General features: G+C 34.5%; 2 protein-coding genes across 2 annotated transcripts; one reads left to right on the plus strand and one right to left on the minus strand.

The window, feature by feature from the left end:
* Positions 1 to 1,138: 1,138 nt before the first annotated feature.
* Positions 1,139 to 5,502, plus strand: LOC120264238 (E3 ubiquitin-protein ligase MIEL1-like). Its single transcript, XM_039272040.1, has 12 exons — positions 1,139 to 1,263; positions 1,404 to 1,491; positions 1,593 to 1,631; positions 1,727 to 1,759; positions 1,846 to 1,923; positions 2,023 to 2,066; positions 2,197 to 2,237; positions 3,354 to 3,436; positions 3,510 to 3,601; positions 3,701 to 3,770; positions 4,588 to 4,629; positions 5,147 to 5,502. The coding sequence occupies exons 1-12, from the start codon at positions 1,217 to 1,219 to the stop codon at positions 5,270 to 5,272; spliced, it is 783 nt and encodes a 260-aa protein (XP_039127974.1). The 5' UTR covers positions 1,139 to 1,216; the 3' UTR covers positions 5,273 to 5,502.
* A 774-nt stretch (positions 5,503 to 6,276) lies between these two features.
* Positions 6,277 to 18,277, minus strand: LOC120264778 (probable chromatin-remodeling complex ATPase chain). Its single transcript, XM_039272609.1, has 25 exons — positions 17,942 to 18,277; positions 17,510 to 17,641; positions 17,100 to 17,206; positions 15,724 to 15,836; positions 13,831 to 13,928; positions 13,433 to 13,612; positions 13,112 to 13,333; positions 12,342 to 12,476; positions 11,977 to 12,259; positions 11,826 to 11,899; positions 10,436 to 10,656; positions 10,270 to 10,357; positions 10,101 to 10,194; positions 9,841 to 10,029; positions 9,721 to 9,752; positions 9,485 to 9,561; positions 9,315 to 9,404; positions 9,157 to 9,226; positions 8,583 to 8,637; positions 8,456 to 8,517; positions 8,206 to 8,371; positions 7,930 to 8,108; positions 7,623 to 7,838; positions 6,767 to 6,877; positions 6,277 to 6,580 (listed from the first exon to the last, which is right to left on the minus strand). The coding sequence occupies exons 1-25, from the start codon at positions 18,176 to 18,178 to the stop codon at positions 6,563 to 6,565; spliced, it is 3,249 nt and encodes a 1,082-aa protein (XP_039128543.1). The 5' UTR covers positions 18,179 to 18,277; the 3' UTR covers positions 6,277 to 6,562.
* Positions 18,278 to 18,803: the final 526 nt, after the last annotated feature.

Here is an 18,803-nt window from a genome sequence, read left to right on the forward strand (position 1 = left end):
TAATTTTTAAATTTTTTATTAGTTTCCATTTCTAATGAGATATAAAATCCTATTGAAGGTTGGTAACAAACTCTATTAAGTTTGGTATTTGAGGCTCTTCATAGATCATCAATAAATGCTATAATATTCTTGACCAACCACCAAGAAGTACTCCCTGACTTACTATTATTATAAAAATTAATGAATAATCTGAGTGTTGAACAAGTATTTGTTAAGAAATAAGAATAAATGCAGGCAGTTTCAGATATCTTTTTCCTAGAACCACTTTAATTAAATTAACATCCCTGCATATAATGCTGAGATGCATACATGTAACCTTAATATGTTAATTTAATTATCTAATACTAGGCATCTTTTACGCCTTTGTATCGGAATTTTTAAAATTTTGTAAAGAATTTTGAGACAATATCATATATAAAATAATATAATTAAACAACTCTTACCATATAAGTTATTTTATATTTTGGATTTTATAGATATTTATTACATAAATAATTATGTGTAATTTATTTTTTAAATTATTAATATTATAAGTAATATAAATAAAAATTTAAATATTATAAAAAAATTAAAATTATTTTTTAAAACGCTTTCAGAGTAGATTATACATCTACTTTAATAATATGTATAGATGATACACATATATCTTCAACAATACCAAAAAAAACTCACAAAACTAAATAAATAAATTTTCCTTTTCCAATGCAACTAAAATGAAGGAATGTTTGAAGCACAAATTGTCACACAAGGACTAAATTCTAATTAAATAAATAACTAGGATTTAAAAACAAAGAGAAATTTCTCATTTTTCTCATTTTTCTCATTTTTCTCATTACCCTAAAAAATCCCCCTTTTTTTAACTAATTAAATATCTTTTCCTTCTCTCTTTGTCTTAAATTTTGTAAATTACCAAATAATAATAATAATAATAATAATAATAATAATAGTGAAACTTCAAGGACTAAAAAATGATTAAAAAATTAACAAGGGTTTAAAGAAAAGAAAATTTTCTCATTGGTCAACAACACGGCGGGTTCCCATTGTATATTAAACAAGCAACCTTTCTCTCTCTCTCTCTCTCATTAAATATCTTATCCTTTTTCTCTCTCTTTCTCTTTCTCTCTCTCTTTCTCTATATAGAGAAGCCAAGCATGAGCCATGCCCGCTCTCACCTCTCAGCTTCTCCACCTCCCATTCTCCACTTTCTCCTTCATCTATGGATTCCTCTCACACCCGCCTCGATTACGGCAAGATGGGCTATGGGTATGCACCCTCTTGTTCATCCCTTTCTCTCTCTCTCGATCCCTTGATCCATTGTGTTTTCTCTGGTTTTTTTTGTTTCTTTAATGCTCTGAGCTTCTTGATTGATTGATTGATTGATTGATTGATTGATCGATCTGTAGGTGTAAGCATTATAAGCGGAGATGTATGATCCGAGCGCCGTGTTGCAACGAGATCTTTCATTGCCGTCATTGCCACAATGAATCCACGGTTTTTTTTTTTTGGATTTTTTTATGTTTGTGTGTGTGTGATGAAATGGATGGATTTGATTGGTGTGGTTTGTGATTGGATTTGTTTTTTTGTTTGTTTAGTCGGATCGGCATGAACTTCGCCGCCAGGATGTCCAGAGGGTGAGATTTTTTATGTTTAGGTTTTTGTTTAAATGTTTGTTTTTGATTGTGATTTGAGATGTTGATGGGTTTGGGTGTTTGTGTTCGTTTGGCAGGTTATTTGTCTGATTTGTGACACCGAACAGCCTGTGAGTAATTGTATTTTGGATTTTTGTTTGTCTTTTTAATTAGGTTTTGTTGATGATTGAATTTGGTTGGTTGGTATGAGTTTTAGGTTGCGCAAGTATGCACAAACTGTGGGGTTAACATGGGGGAATACTTCTGTGGAATATGCAAATTCTATGATGATGATGTGAGTTGCTTCATTTTGCTAAATTGAGAATGTTTCTTTTTATTTGTTTCCTTATTTTGGTTACCAGCAGCTGATGTTGTTTTGTTATTGGTTCTGTAGATTGAGAAAAAGCAGTATCATTGTGATAACTGTGGTATCTGCAGGTGGGTGAATTGTGGTTCTGTATTTCTTCTGTTTTTTTTTTCTGTATTTCTTTGTTTTTTTCCTTCTTCTGTTGCTTAGTTCTTGCGATGTTTTTGACACACTGATTTGTGGTTCTGTAAATTTGGTTAGGGTTGGTGGCAGAGAGAATTTCTTCCACTGCAAGAAGTGTGGTATGTGCAGATTTTTCTCCATCAGTTATTTGACTTTGAATAATTATCTCTGTTGATTTTCAAACTGTATTATATTATAGTAAGCAGAATGGATGAAATGAAAAAGGTCTACTTAATTAAGAAATTTTCAAATTGTAAAAAATAAGAATTCAGGGGTCAGTTATAATAACAAGAATGAGATTGTGATGTGAAGGTGTTAGCAGGAGAAATGTGACTGGAAAATGGTTGCCTTGAGAGGAGAAATCTAGTTACTATTATTAACATCTTTGTTTTTGAACTACATTCTCAAAGTTTGATATGTGAAATTAGTTTATTCATATTGGCTACATTTTTTACAATTGTGAAAGATCTCAGGCTGGGTATGTCAAGGTCATAGGATATCTCAAGGTTTGGGTGGATGTCTACTTGTTGTAATCCATCTCATGGTGGTACATCTAAAGAGGAACTACTTCTCAGTCATTAGCTCGCCTCCAAATGTTAAATTTAATCAACACATGATCAGGTGAAGACTATATTGAATCAGGTCCAAATCAATCCACTCTTATTGAGTTAATAGAGGATCAAGCCACAGTTGAGGCACAGTTGAGGCACATAATATATATAATGATGTTTGCTTGGCTGAGTAAAAGACACTACAAGATAGTGGATTGGCAAGAATGGTGATGGGGGCCATTGGGGGGATGATGAGAGTTTGAATTGGGGGATATAAAATATTAACAGGGCCCCCTGTCTAATGGGGACCATGTGCCTCACATTTATTTAGATGTGGACCACACCTGTTCATTACTCAATTGATGCCTGCATCATCCACCATAATGAAGGGGCATGTGGGCCTCTTCTAAAAATTGGTCTCTGCCTCCTTCTATGATAAAAAATAAAATATTTAAAAATTCTAATTAATATGACCAAGATCAAATTATTCTGTGAAAAGAGGGAAAACATGTTTAGTAACTTCTGAGATAAGTCTAATGTCTTTGACTAATGGAAGTGGTAAAAAGAAGGAAAACATTGGTAAAATAATTTATGAACTATGATGAATTGTTTCCTAATAAAAAATATTTGTAGTATGGAGATTTTTTTTAATGACCTTTGATGTGCTGATGGTCAAATGCACAGATGCCTGTTATTCAATGGAGCTTCGTGATAAGCATTCATGTGTTGAGAACTCAATGCGGCACCACTGCCCCATTTGCTATGAGGTCTGTGTTTATGATGCCTTATTTTTCTACTTGAGTTTTGAAAACTTTGTTAATATCAGGAGATATATTGCAGTATCTGTTTGACTCCTTGAAAGAGACTACTGTTTTGAAGTGTGGGCACACCATGCATTCAAAGTGTTTTCAGGAGATGATGAAGCATGAAAAGTAATTCCACATTTTTCTTCAGCTTTAATAACTATTTGAATACCTCCTTGATCTTTAAGTTTTCATTTGTTTATTTGTTTTTTTTATCATGCAATGTAGGTATACATGTCCAATATGCTCCAGGTCAGTGATTGACATGTCGAAAATGTGGAGGGAACTAGATGAAGAGGTAAAAACCTTAGTTTCTTGGATTATTTATTTTATGCTATCTAAATTTATTGAGGTTCATATAGACAAAGTTTGACTGAAATGTAAATTGACACAGTAGAATTATAGTTCTCTTATTTTTTTCAAAGTAAACTTTCCTCAAGATATCCACAGGTGTAACGTAATGTAGTCATTGCCTTTTATTGATTTCTGACTAAAAAAAATGCAATGAAAATTATAATAAATATAACGTGCAAGTAACATGAGCATATTATTCGGATAATCCATAGTAAGGATAACATTTTGAATGAGATGGATAAATTTCCGATTTTTCTGCTTGCTGACTCGAGTTTTTTTATACATCACTCACATTTCCTAGTATACAATTTGAAATGGGTGATGATCCCATGGACATGGTGCCGTGGAAATTGCTCTAGAACCAAGATGTGCATCATCCCCAACTGTCTGATCGTCTTAATTAAGCGGTTTCTAGAATAAAGGGTAGCAACCTATTTACCTAATAACTAATTTATTTTTATATATTAAAACAAAGACCAGAACTTATAAAGATGGGCTACTTCTCAGTTCCACAGTAACTAAGAAACTGCGTCCATGGGATTATTATTCATCTAAACTAAGTACCTGCAACAAAAATATTTGAATTGCTTGAAATTACTTCATTTGCCATAACACAACAATAACAAAATCCAAAATCATATGCTTGGCAGGGTTCCAATACACAATATGTTAGCTACTCTTACCAGTGGCATTATGTTGGCATTAATGTACTTCAGTACACATTACGTTACCTAACCTATAACTTTATACTGTTTTTGCAGATTGAATCCACAATTATGCCCGAGGATTATCGGAACAGAAAGGTTGGTCTTGTCTCTGTTTGTCTGCTTTATCTAACTTGGTACAATAATGATCATTACTACCAATTGTTTAATTTTTCAGACATTTTGAAGCCTCAATTGTGTTAATTTTGATCATATTGAATCAATAGATTAAGATTTTATTTATGAATTTAAAAATAATAAAACAATTAATAAAACTGAACTAGTAGGATACACATGCACATTGGTCTTAAAAACTAGAGAGCCTGACCTTCAAAATGTTATGAAAATTTAGTTGCCAGAGTTAATGCCTTTTGTGCAAAATTAAAGATTTGTTTCTTTCTTCCTTTTTACTTCAAGTGTGAAGGATATTCAAGGTATTATTAGTCACTGGATTGAAGTTATCCTTTTCAATACAAGAACAATGACTTCATCGACAAACAAACACATTTGAACAAAACAAACACATTTGAACAAAACTCTTATCAATGTCGCGCTTGTGTTATTAATAACTGTTATTAACGAAGATAAATCTTTCTTATTACTGGTTATTTTCCAGGTCTGGATCCTCTGTAATGACTGCAATGATACTACAGAAGTATACTTCCATATAATTGGGCAGAAATGCAGCCATTGTCAATCCTACAATACTCGTGCCATCTCACGTCCAACCATTCCTCAATGATTTACTTGCACTCTCTTCCATGTTTAGTTTACTGATAATATTGTTGAAGCATTCATTCATTGTGGTTAGGCACTGTTGTATTACAAACCAAATGATCTCATTTGGTTTCTAAATCAAGGAAAAGTGTTAGCATGCTGTCATCTCGAACCATCTCACCTCCAACCATTCCTCAATGATTTACTTGCACTCTCTTGCATGTTTACTGATACAATTGTTGAAGCGTTCATTCATTGTGGAAAGGCATTGTTGTTTTCTAAATCAAGTAAAGTGCCTTAGTATGCTGTCATCTCGCCAAAATGATCTCTCTATTGTATGAACCTTTTTGCCTCTAAAATTGGATGTCTTTAATTGTCTCTAATACCATTTAGACTTTTTGTTTTAGCCGGTAATATTTTGGTTGAGAAATATGTTGCGCTAACTGATTGAGGTGAAACGCAGGAGCTGGCATTCGAAATCCTTTAAACCCCTCAAACTAAATATGCCCTCTGACAAAAATGGTAATCTACAGCAATGGCCTGGAGAAAATCCAGTTTTGAAATCATATTATTATCTATTGGGTATATTATTTAATAAAATTACATAATACCAACTAGAAAATGGAATAATTTCTCCCATAGGAAAATAAACCATTTACCTCTGTTTGAAGAATTTTTAAAATATCTTCACATTGCCATAACTTATTAACACTATCTCAAACTGTTTTTTCATTAGACACCCATCAATAAGACCTCAAATACTATTGGTACGTTATACAGCGCTCATATTTTTGTAGTTACAAGTCAAAATAATAATAATAATAATAATAATTCAGAATTTTATTTTTTTTTAAAAAAAAATCAGCTATCTTCTTGTCACCAGATAAACCAGATAAAGAAAAGAAGCAAAAAGATACAGATAGAGCTTAACATATAATCTTAAACACATGAAATGGTCATCTACATGCAAAACGAGCTCAATAATTTTGCAGGTAACATACATCCAACTAGCGCATGGGATGCTCCAACTCAAATAATTAGTAGAATAATTTTATATTAGCAAGCACAGCAAAGGTACCGAGATGAGTTATCAATATTACATATATTGCTTAACAGCATGCTAAGTTCCAATTGTTTCTGAGGTGCAGCTGCATGCACTCATAAAACTCGGAACAAATGCCAACAAAAGCAGAAACATTTTGGCACAAGTTCCTTAAGGTTACTACAACAGGAAGCAAAGCGTATCCCATAATTGTTGCCTCCGGTCATTTTCAAAAAGGGTGTTACTACAACTGTTCTTGAATTTTTTGAAAACTTACCTCCTCCTTCGTCCCTATAATAAAATCATCAAATCAGATTGAACATGATGTCCTGATAATGGGATTTGAGTTTATGGAATTTATATTGTTGCATGTTCTCTAACTAGTTTCATGCATTCAAGTTTCTGATATACTAGACATTATTATACTTTTAAGAAGTTGTTTAGAGGTTTGTAGTGAGTAGTAAGGTATATACTTACCGAGCTTACATAGTCATCCATGGAAGATTGCCTCCGTTTCTTAAAAGAAGACAAAGTAGGCGTCTCCATTGCCGGTTGTTTGACAGAGGACCGCTTGGTTGGGGTCAGGTTCTGAAAGAACAAATTGGAATAAGAAAATAACTAGGTATTATAAATAAAGACGATAAAATAAAAGAGAATTTGCCAAATAGCAGCTTTTGAAAAATTGTGATGATAATGTTGGCACATTGCCGGATGCAAGGTAAATATCTTGAGTGGGTACTACACTATGGTCAAATTTCACTTTTGAGCACCGAACTTCAGTTTGTATCATTTCAGTTATCCAACTTCAATTTGATTTCATTGGACGGGTACCAAGAGGATTCTGGTAGGAATTTGATAACGTCGTTGCTAGAATTGCCTTGTCAGTAGTAATTGACGATGTCACCTACTTATGTGTGTATGCCACGTCATCAACAATGTCCATGTTGCCACTTATTATGTACACGACGACATCATTAATTGCAAAACAGGTGACTACATTGACATTGTTGATGATGTATTTATGCATCAGTAGATGAATTGCCGCTGACAAGGCAATTCTGGTAGCATCATCATTAAATTCCTCTCAAAAACCTCTTAGTATCCGCTCGGTGAAACTAAATTAAAGTTGAATAACTGAAATGATACAAATTGAAGTTTGATGCTCAAAATGAAAATTAACCATAGTACAATAACCACTCAAGATATTTACCCCCGGATGCAAATAGACAAATATACTACTCAAGTAATCTACAAATTTAAAAATAATGCACGAATAGAAGATTCCAGTAAAGGGTGTGGCTGGGATGCATGCAAAAATAAATAAATAAATGACCTTGGCAAGCTTTTTGTCCTTTCGAGCCTGTCTTTCCCGCTCATCAAACTCCTGATTTTCTTTCTCCACCAGCCGAATGAGTGTATCACAACGCCTAGCAAGCTCTTGAGTTGTGCGGGACTTAACAAACCAATCAAAGCGGAATAAAGGTGATGTGCGGAAAGCTGCTTTCAGCTCATCCCAATTTCCATATCCAAGTTTGTGCACCATGCACAACTGAAAGTAATGGCCAATGATTAAAGAATTTCACAATGGGCAGACAGTTTATTAAATATAATTAACAAGAATGAACCGCGATAACGCTCACCATGAAACGATCACATTCTTCATTATACAATTTCCCTTTGTTTTGGCCATACTGAATCCTCAGTTCCAACCATGGATTCTTGTAACGATCCATCTTTTTCCCAATTGCTCTCATTATCTCATCTTTTCGGGAGATTCTCGCCTCTCCTCTTTCAATGCATTTGATTATTCGGTCATAATCTAACAATCAAAAGAAACGACCATACTCTTCATCAACATGCTTGCATAAAGATACTGAATCCACTAAAACTTAACCCAGCAGTATACTAAGTAATACCGTTTAATTCCTTGTATCTTTCTCTAAAGACTTTGGCATATCGTTGAACCTCCTCTTCTGTTTTCCCTTCCATTTCAGAAGCAATACTCTTAATATCATTGCGACCATACTTCTCACATGCCCGGATGAATGTATTGAAGTCTCTCCTTGTCCACGTAGAGAACCCCTGAAATTTGCAGACATCAAATAAAATAAGTATATAAAATGGTTAGAGCCTTAAAGAAGTCCCATTACTCATAGTGTTCCCAACCTCCTCCAACAACTTTTCCTTTTCTTCTTGTTCCTCAGCAGTCAAAGGATCTCCCGTCAAATCTAAGAAACAGTCTTATCAGTTTGCTGAAAAAAACTACCATGCATGACATACTCACAAAATATACCTTCAGGCTCATCACCATCCTCAATTGTGTTCAACTGATTTTTTTGATGTGTTTGCTGAAACAAGAGAGGAAAAAAAATAAAAAGCTTAAACTCATAATAACCAGAGAGCAAGATCAAAGTTCAATGTGCCAAAAATCCAGTAGCAACTAAGATTTGCGACAATAGAATAGATCTTTATGTGACAACTGTCTGCATATATTATCTTAAGAGATACTGTATATAGTGTGCAAAAATTTACCACCATTATAATTCTTTAATAAAAAATCATGAATGTAATTAGAAACTGCAGGAAAGATGAAGGTTCACTGAGATGTATAATGCAATATGTTTGGTCAAGAAGTCGGGCATTCAGGCGCAATAAAACTCCAGTGAGGTTAACTTGCAAAAGTTTCTTATAATGCACTGGCAAGAAAAAAGGAAAAACCAATGAATTTGTCAATGTTCTTCATCTAGGTTACTCCAATTAATGAAGGATATATATTATATAACCATTATAACAATAAAACAAATAAATGAACAAAAAAAGCACAGCCAATAAAGAGGAAAAAAAAAAGAGTTCTAGTTGGCACACACCATCAGGTAGCGTACTTCCTTCTCATACAGCTCACTTAATCTTTGAGTGTTGAAAAATTGAAAATCGTGCCTAAAAAGGAGAACAGCACATGTCAATAATATCTTATGCGTGAAATGAGCAAATAGAAATAGACCCAGTGGGATAAGAAAAGACATACAGCTGAGGCATGCGAGGGATTCGTGGTTCTTTGGGTTTTGCTGGACCACCTTGGCGCATAGCTTGCTTGAAATAATCCGAATCTGAATAACTGTGTAGGAAGGCAAATATAAATCAGGGGCATAGAAAATATATAGTTGCCACAGCACCAGATCAGTCTTATGGACATACTTGCGTTTGCGTTCTCTCCGAGGCGGTTCAATCCAATTGTCACTAACAAGTTTCTTAAAATCAAGTTTGTTGTCATCCTTCACAAAATAAAGTGACAGTTAATAATTTTAGAAGTAACATCTATAATAACCAGCTCAAAAATAATGCAGTGCATTCATTAAGAAGAAAGATTATGACACTAAGAAAAATTTTCCAACAGCATATAAGTAGAAAAGCTCAATATCAAACAGGCATACCTTTTCATTATCAAAGTCATACAACTCAGCAGCTGTGAATTAAAAACAAGATAAGACCATTTTGAGTAAAGAGCATCAGATAGAAAATAAATGACACAATAATAATCATGATCTGCTTACTGTCATCCATTTTAAATTTAATTGCATCTTCTGTGAATTTCTTCATTTTAGCATCAAGCTCAGCTGTGGCCTCTTCTCCTTTAGCGATGATACGGTCAATATCCTCATCTGTAATGGTGCTGTCCTTAGAGCTAAAAACCATTTCAGCACCGAACCTCACCATTTGCAATAATTCATCTTTGTTGACAGCTGCATCAAGGAAACATGATATCAGCATACCTTACAATTTCATTGAAAAACTTGTTCTAGAAAGAAGCTACCTTTCTGTTCAGCCAGACGACCTTGTTGAATAACCAATGCATCAAGTGCAAGCTTCTTATACGCTCTCTCAATCACTTTCTCCTCAATGGCATACTGATATTTTCAGAGATATGTTATAAAGCTTATTCTACAAGTCTTAAAGCTAAACTTCAGGATAAGTATAAAAACCTCAGTGCAAAAACGGAACACTTGGACTTCCTTCTTCTGACCAATTCGATGTGCACGATCTTGTGCTTGTAAATCCACTTGCGGATTCCTAAGACAGCAGAAGAGAGGTAAGCCAAAGAAAGATATGCAACTTCAATGTACAATAATAACTAGAAGAAAAACTCGCCAGTCACTATCGTAAAGGATCACAACATCTGCAGTGGCAAGGTTTATTCCTAGTCCACCAGCTCTAGTTGACAGCAAAAAAACGAACTTCTCACTTCCAGGCTGATTGAAGGCTTCAATGGAAGCATCACGTTCTTCTCCACCAGTGTTTCCATCAATTCGACAATATTGATATCCACGAAACATTAGGTAATCCTCGAGGATATCCAAAAGTCTAGTCATCTAGATCCCATGTAAAAGACATGCAAAACAAAATAAAGTTCATTATGGGAAAAAAAAAATCATAAGAATGCCATATCAAAGCCATGAAAGAACCACCAGCTAATCAAAATGGAAAACAGGAAAGACAACCAAATACCACCCACCCAAAAACCACCCACCCATCCACCATACGATCCGCAATCCCCAACACAACAGCCAATAAGAGAGAATCACTATCCCCAAGCCAAGGGAGAACCATTGTCCTCCACCAAAGAGAGTGCACGGTTTTCCTCTTATGTGCTTCACTTCTCTAAAACAACAGTCACGCCCACTTATTTGGCTTTCATTGGAATCACGTACCACATACTCTTGTATGTTGGGATACTTTTGCACATGTAACCTCATTACATTGCTTAAAAGACTAGTTGTAATACTCTCCAATTTATAGCTCAAGAAGAGATACCCTTCCAAAAGTTATCAGAGGATGAGATTTACCTTGGGCTGACTATACTTCTTGCTGAGGAATGAAGATAAAAACCTTGAATGTTAAGACCAACCATGTGAATATTTATAAACTCCAAAAGACAATCTTGGGAGAGAATTTCACATTCCCATTCTTTCCCCAAAGATGGCTGCATCCATAAGTTCTCTAGCACCATCATAGTAAGCAATCCTAGGCTGAAAATGAGATCAAGTGCTCATTTTGAATGATCCCATATACAGGAAGTATTCCATGTTCTCACATTTATTTATACTTGGAAGAGTGCCACATGTCGGTTTTAGAATTTGTTGGCCCAACATTTCAACAGAGAAATTGGAACTCCTGATCCATCAACTCTAGCATGTGAATGTCTTCCTTTTCTTAAGTAATTATATCCTACGTCAACAAATAGACTCACATTCTTAAACAGCCAAACAGGAATGTGGCATATGACAGGAATTACACAATCAACCATTTGGTGATACCAATCATTTCTCAGCACAAAGCAGTCTACATAAAGATAAGCAAATTCACAGAAAATATTTACAGAGAACTGTCAAGAGTCCTAATACCTTGCAATTATAAATTGAGCAACACATCCAAGACATTTTCATGAATGGACACCATAACATGTTTCAAGGAAAGCTCATGACCGACATGTCAATTAAGTTAGCTATGTGCAAGAATAAATATTGAAAGAAGTTCACACCTGTGAAAATATCAGAACTCTTGAATCCCTCTCTTTGAGCTTCGGAAGCAATTTATCTAGAAGAACCATTTTTCCTGCAAAAAAAAAATTACATAATCAATAATAATATTCAGCCATGCAATTTCAAGTCTAAAATTTTGGTTTAACATACCAGAATTAGTGATTAGATGGTCTCCTGTTGTGTATGGTGGTCCTGGCTCAGCACCTTGAAATAAATATGGGTGATTACAGCATTTGCGCAGCTGCATAGCAATATTGAGAAGTCTCTTTCTCTCACCACCAGCATTAATGACATCTAAATCTTTCTGAAGAAGAGCACGGTAATAGTGCTTTTGCATTTGAGACATTCCTACTTTCAATATGGTCTCTTTTTTTGGAGGCAGACCTTTTTCAACATCAGATTTAAGTCTTCGGAGGAGAAAAGGACGAAGAACCTTCCAAATTTGCACAAATTGTGAATGAACAGTAAATTTGAAATTAGAAATGAGTTGCTAAACATAAATTATTCTTATTCACCTTGTGAAGCTGTTGAACAACCTCCTGCTGATCATTTTCTCCAGATATTTGAAACCATTCATCAAAGGTTTCAGACGAGCTAAATATCTCGGGAAGTAAGAAATTGAGAAGAGACCATAGCTCATGAAGATTATTCTAATAGAACAAAATCAATTCATCAGGAAACTTTATAGTATCAAGTAGTGGGATTATTATATCAAAGTAAAAATTAAAAAATAAAACAGAAGCAGGTATAGGCATGATTTTGCTGCAAGAAAAGCATTAGGCAACAACAAGAAGAAATTGCAAATCCACAGCAGGAATTATTAAAGTAAAAAAAGCACACTGTAAACATAATAATTGATCGTGAGCTCAACCATGTTCATAATTGGTTAAGGGGCACACAAACATTAAGCATTTCCATGTGATAAAGTACAATCTTGTAAGCTTTTGTTAAACATCCACAAACTCATCATGATAGACGGTAGGTGCACACACAATAAATGATTGCAGGTCCACAGTAGAAATTACTAAAGCAAAAAAAAAAAAAAGCAAAGTATAAACATAATAATTGTGAGCTAAATCCTATTCATACTAAAGGGAAACACAACCATTCCGCATTGCCATATGCTATGGTTAAATCTTGTAAGCTTTTGTTAAACATCCACAAACTAATTATCATAAAAGCGGAATAGGAGATGCATTTGGAAGGTACTTAATATGCAATATTTATTTCAGATTGTTTTCAGCAGGGAATAAGTCAATGGCAATAAGAAAGAGGAAATTCAAACCTGAAGTGGTGTCCCTGTGATTAGAAGACGGTAATTGGTATTATAAAGTCTCATTGTCTTTGAGAGGAGAGAATTCTCATTTTTTATCCTATGTGCCTCATCAATAATCACATAGCGCCAACTAAAGCGTCTTAAAGCATTCTTCTCTTTGATGGCCATTTCAAAACTAGTCACACACACATCAAATTTCCCAGCCACTAGTAATTCGTCACGTATATGTTTCTGCATGAAGTTAATCAACACATACATGATACATTCAGTTACACATATGCAAAGACTAGGAAGATGGAGACAAAACAAGCCAAGGGAAAATTTCCGAACCCTTTCATCTGGATTTCCTAAAAATTTGACAGCACGTAATATAGGGCAGAAACGCCGAATCTCCTTCATCCAGTTGCCTAGTGTTGATTTTGGAGCAACCACCATATGCGGGCCAGTGATCCCTCTAAACTCATGCAAATAACCTAGTAAAGAAATTGTCTGCAGTGTCTTTCCAAGGCCCTAGACAACAAACAAAATAAGTAACCAACATCAAAATTGGTTCTGGCAATGAAGACGCATCAGCATATTTCGGATGGCAATGAAATTTTAAAACAGTAATAATACTGCATCAGAGACATAAGAATTAAAAAAAGAGAATAAACTTCCACCATTTAAGCATAAGTAACCTTAGAAAGAATTAGCCAGATGAGAATAAATGCAGAGCCATAAAAGCATACCATTTCATCAGCAAGAATGCCATTTATGCCATTTTCATACAATCGTATCAGCCAGTTCAATCCAGCAAGTTGGTAATCCCTCATTTTACCTTGTATACCTGCAAAGCAAACACAAAGAGGAGAATGTTAACCACATCAGCATCCAAGTGCTCCAACAGTAATGTGATGAATATTGATAATACAGCTGCAGTGAATACCCAATTGAAGATAGGAAAGTTACAAAGCAAAGGCTAATTAAATATTGAGTGATAAATATTATTTGTACCAAATAACTTTACTTAATTGCCTCCAAAATGATTGAAAACTTTTACTATTTCTCAAAATTCACAACAGCGCATCTCATGATGATTTTAATGGTTATAATTTGTTTAGGAAGTCATTCGGACAAATTATTCAGTACAAATAACAGAAGTCTTAAAATGAGCATAGTCAATTGAATGGTACTTGAGGTGATTCAGGAAGTATGGAACTTTCTATATTGCATGCACATGAAATTTCTGGAGAAATTATTACCTCTAGCCAGACCTGAAAACTTAGGTAAAATATCAGACTTGGAATTCCCATTTAGGAGTTCAACTGATGCTTAAGCTTGTTCTTAAAAGAAAAAGAACCTATTTAAATCAAGCCATAGCTAAGACTGTGGGTTTGCATTGAGCTGATAATTAGGCCTCATTAAATGAATAGGCCTTGCTTGGCCCAAAAGGAGGCTCAAATAGATTGGTTTAAAGCTTGAGAATCAGAGCTTTGGAACTGACTGAGGTACTACAGAAGAGTCACTTCAACCAGAAGCAACAACTTTGAATAAGAAAATTAAGAAGTTAACAATACCCAAAAAAGAAAAAGATCAAAGTTTGGAACTCCATAACCCATGGCCTTAATAACAAGTGACATGATCTTGAATATGCTTAGTAAGTCCATCCACAACTAAAGTAAACAAGTAAAGACTTAATGCTACACTTTGATGTAGAACTATACTATAGGAGAATTCTCTGGTCTCTCCCCCTACAATTCTAAGGCTAACCATAGAATTGTTATACATACTGTGGACCTATTTCCAAAAAATCAAAACTTTTCCCTCAAAAGGATCAGAGATAATAGGCAAGCTGAAGCTTTACCACCCACATTCTTAAAGTAGCAAGACTAAGAATATCTAAAAAGCAATGTCATTAAAAAAAGCATTGCTTCACCTTCTCCCTTTCTTTATTGATAAAGATGTGCTAAACAGCTTTCTCTTCAGATTAGAGAATGAATGAAAACTCAAGGTTGTACCATCACTTCTGTTACGTATCATCAAGCCATCAAACAATAATGCTGAAAATTCCAATACCTTTCAAGCATCTTCTTCTAAATGCAAAACCTCATTACTAACTACATCTAAAGCTATATATCAATATCCATGGCTCTAGACTAAGAAACCATACACAATTCATTATCAAACAGACTTATTTTTAATTTTAACATGCCGCAATAAATTCATTTCAAACCTTCCCTGCCAATGCACTAAATCAACTTCTTAAGCCCACATGAAAGCATTATAAGATGCCATAACCACTCCTTAGCTTACTCCCTTACTCCTGACTTCATTAGTCAGGGGGAAAATAAGTTATTATTACAAGATCCACACAGCATCCTTTTAGCTTACTCCTAACCCTCATTAATCAGGAAAAAAACGAATGAGACCATAATTAGCACATGTGACAACATTTATGAAGACTGAATAGTGAAACTAGGAAGAAAAGGTGCAGTTTAGAAATTGCAATATATACATACTAAACCTAGCAGATTTATACAAAAAAAGCTAAAAGAACTCTCACCAATTACAAAGTAAATTGCAAACATGATCAAGATAATTCAAGACAGAATAATCCAAAAACCCACAAAAGGGAAACCTACAAGATGGCTGTGATAACAAACGTGTTCCTCCACCACCAGCAAATTCATCTTCCTCCTCCTTGAGACATTCTTCATCTTCTTCCTCCTCAGTCAGTTTGGAAGCATGACGACCCCTGTGCACATTCATGAGAAAGTAAGCACAAAAAATGAAGTCCATGCAGGGGATGATTGCTCCAATCAAAATAGAAACTTCCTAGATAGAAATTAGAGGAAATTTGTGCAACATGAAATCCGTACAGAAACACTTGAAGTAGAATATAATAAATCTTCATTAAAGCTCATCAATAAAATAAGCAAATTTGACCAATATCTAAGGGTGAGCAAGAGTTCTTTAGAAAAATGTTTATCATTATAAATCTATGTCTATACCGTCCTAAGGTGATCAAGAGTTCTTCAGGAAAAGGTTTATCATAACAAAACTATATCTCTATTGTTCCCAGGCATACTTTCCCAAGATAACTACTTTAGCTCAACCTAAATAGATTAAACAAACTTACCACAGCAAGCTTTCTCACATGAATTGACTAAACAAAGAACATTTACCATGAAATGGAATTATCAACCAGAATAATTCACCGTAAACTTATAAGAACTGTGTTACGCAAAGAAGCATATCATAGACACCACTTCAACCAAAATAAATTTAAATGATTGCAATTTCAAATATAAACATAGCAATAATCAACCGCACAAATAACACTTTTAATTTAGAATAACAATTAAAAAAAAAAACCTCTAAGATTCTTGCTCAATGAACAAACACTTTTGCATCTCTCTAAGAAAAATTAAGGGGAAAAAAGATTAACAAGGTTTGCTTGGTAAAATATGTGTGGGTGGACCACATAAGTATTTATAAGCATAACAAGGCCTGTAAATGTTCCATTATATTATTATTTATTAGAGATGTAGTCCTGATGTAGAATTGCAAGGAAAGGTTGTCACACCGAAAAATTATTAATTTTAAACTCTTAATCTCATCTTGACAAGATGATTACCTCAGGGTCTTGACATTTTACAGTGGCAATTACAAATGTTGCAAAAATTGGATGCACAGCATAAACCCATACTAGTTGGAGACTGCTTGGGCTAATTGATTAGAAGATAAAAAAAAAATTATACAGTATACAAATAATAGTCTAGAACTACATCTTGGAAAATATTGCAGGGTGAATGAATAGAAATCATTAAAAACATTATATATATCAGAAAGCCATAAAGTTGGCAATTATATTTTCAAAATTTGGTCGCTGTAAAAGACAAAAGCATTGTGACTGATGAACTAAAATGAAAGCAATCAATACTTATCAACAAGGGAATTACAATCACCCAATCTCCATAAATTTGAACAACGTTTTGAGTTTAAACAAATAAATTACCTTCCTCTAGGTTTTTTCTCCAAGCTAGATTGGGCACCCTTGGCAAAATGAGCAAATATCTCAGTCTGCTGGAGTAAATACTTCAACCGCCCCTTTCCCTTGTTGTTCTGCAACACAACAACATGCCACTCAGCAAGTTTCTAAACCTGTAATATCAACATTTGAGAGAACAAGAAACCAAGAGAATTTGCCCTGTGTTCAGTCCCAAATGATAACCATAATTCAGAAAGGGTCGACTGCAATGATAGACGTGTTATAACCAAACACATGTTCTTTTTCTTCAGTAATTTGTGAAGAGAAAGTTAGTCTGGCATTTTCCTTGGAAAAAGGATACCGTACAAAACCAACAGATAAACATTCCGATAAAAAAAAAACTTTCTAAAGACATCAAATGTAGTGGATTAACAAACCATGTCAGCATCAATGGCAGCATTTTGGGCGTCCAATATAGACTGAATTTTTTCCTTTTTCATCCTCTGCATCTCCCTTAACCTGGCTCTTTCACGCTTTCCAACATCACCATTTACTGTTACTTCTTCAGCCTGCATTCAGAAAAAGGCGTGTGTTATAACAATAAATTCCAAAATTCATGTCCGCAAAAGCACATCCAGACGAAATCATGGGAAACCCTAAGAGCCATGAAACAAAGTAATTAAGATAATCAAATCAAATCAGTAGGAAAAAAAAACAAGAACTTTTCTTCAAAAAACAAAAACAAAAACAAAACCCCACAATCCCAAACCCTAAACACGCCGCACAAAAACCCCCAAGAAAAATCTCCACGATTAGAGAAAAACCCACAAGTATCAAACATTCTCGTCAAACCCCAACCCCAACAATACCTCATCATCATCGTCGTCGTCGTCATCACTTTTATCCCTCCTGAGCATCTCATCATCCTCAGTCGACTGCGAATCATCCTCTCCGCCCTCGTCCTCTTCAGGGCCAGCAGTTCTTGCCACAGCCTCGAGCTCTTCCTCATCTTCCACCTCGGCGCCCGCTTGGTCCTCGCTGGAGGAGATCGAACCATTAGAGGGAGCCTCATCGGAGAGATCGGCGTAGTCAGAGGCCTTCGCCATGGCGACGAGGGCTAGGGTTCCTGCTGAGAGATTTGGGGATTGCGCTCGAATGAACGAATCCTGGGAGTGATTTGGGGCAAAAGGGCAAAAAAAAGGGTTAGAATTAGAAACAAAGGGCAAGAGATCTGAATTTAAGCTTTGCTTTCTCACGTGCGAAGCAATCCAACGTGTTCCCGCCCAAATGTTTCACGCGTGCGAAATTTTTCTTTTGTTTTGGGGGTTTGTTTTAAATAAAAAATATTTATTTTAATCCTTAAATTATAAAAAAAAATATTTATTTTGGGTTTTTTCATCTCCTCTTTCATGTTGTTGTGATAATTTCTTTAATTGTTCATTTTTCAAAATGAATATATTTAATTAGCTTAAAAATTAAAATGTATATAATAATGAGAAAAGGTTCCTTCATATGGTGAACCACAATTGATTTTAAATTCAAATACTTGTATTTAAAAAAAATCACTATATAAGATTTATTTTTTATATAGTTTTTACTTTTTAATGCATCGCCAATACTAATTTAGAGTTCATGATTTTTTTAAAAAAAACTAGCAAGGAAGACTTATATATACGTGATGATATATTTAAAAAAATATTTTTTTTATATGACTTTTAGTGTATTACAAAA

Source organism: Dioscorea cayenensis, chromosome 7, assembly GCF_009730915.1.
Source record: "Dioscorea cayenensis subsp. rotundata cultivar TDr96_F1 chromosome 7, TDr96_F1_v2_PseudoChromosome.rev07_lg8_w22 25.fasta, whole genome shotgun sequence".
Lineage (NCBI taxonomy): Eukaryota > Viridiplantae > Streptophyta > Magnoliopsida > Dioscoreales > Dioscoreaceae > Dioscorea > Dioscorea cayenensis.

Excerpts from the sequence above, each read along its gene's own strand:
- LOC120264238 (XM_039272040.1), top strand. The coding sequence starts at position 1,217 with ATGGATTCCTCTCACACCCGCCTCGATTACGGCAAGATGGGCTATGG. Across the intron at positions 1,632-1,726 it reads GCCGCCAGGATGTCCAGAGG|GTTATTTGTCTGATTTGTGA; the intron begins GTGAGATTTTTT and ends TTCGTTTGGCAG. Across the intron at positions 1,924-2,022 it reads GCAAATTCTATGATGATGAT|ATTGAGAAAAAGCAGTATCA; the intron begins GTGAGTTGCTTC and ends TTGGTTCTGTAG.
- LOC120264778 (XM_039272609.1), bottom strand. The coding sequence starts at position 18,178 with ATGGCGAAGGCCTCTGACTACGCCGATCTCTCCGATGAGGCTCCCTCT. Across the intron at positions 9,405-9,484 it reads CGGAGAGAACGCAAACGCAA|TTATTCAGATTCGGATTATT; the intron begins GTATGTCCATAA and ends CTTCCTACACAG. Across the intron at positions 8,109-8,205 it reads AAGATACAAGGAATTAAACG|ATTATGACCGAATAATCAAA; the intron begins GTATTACTTAGT and ends TTTGATTGTTAG.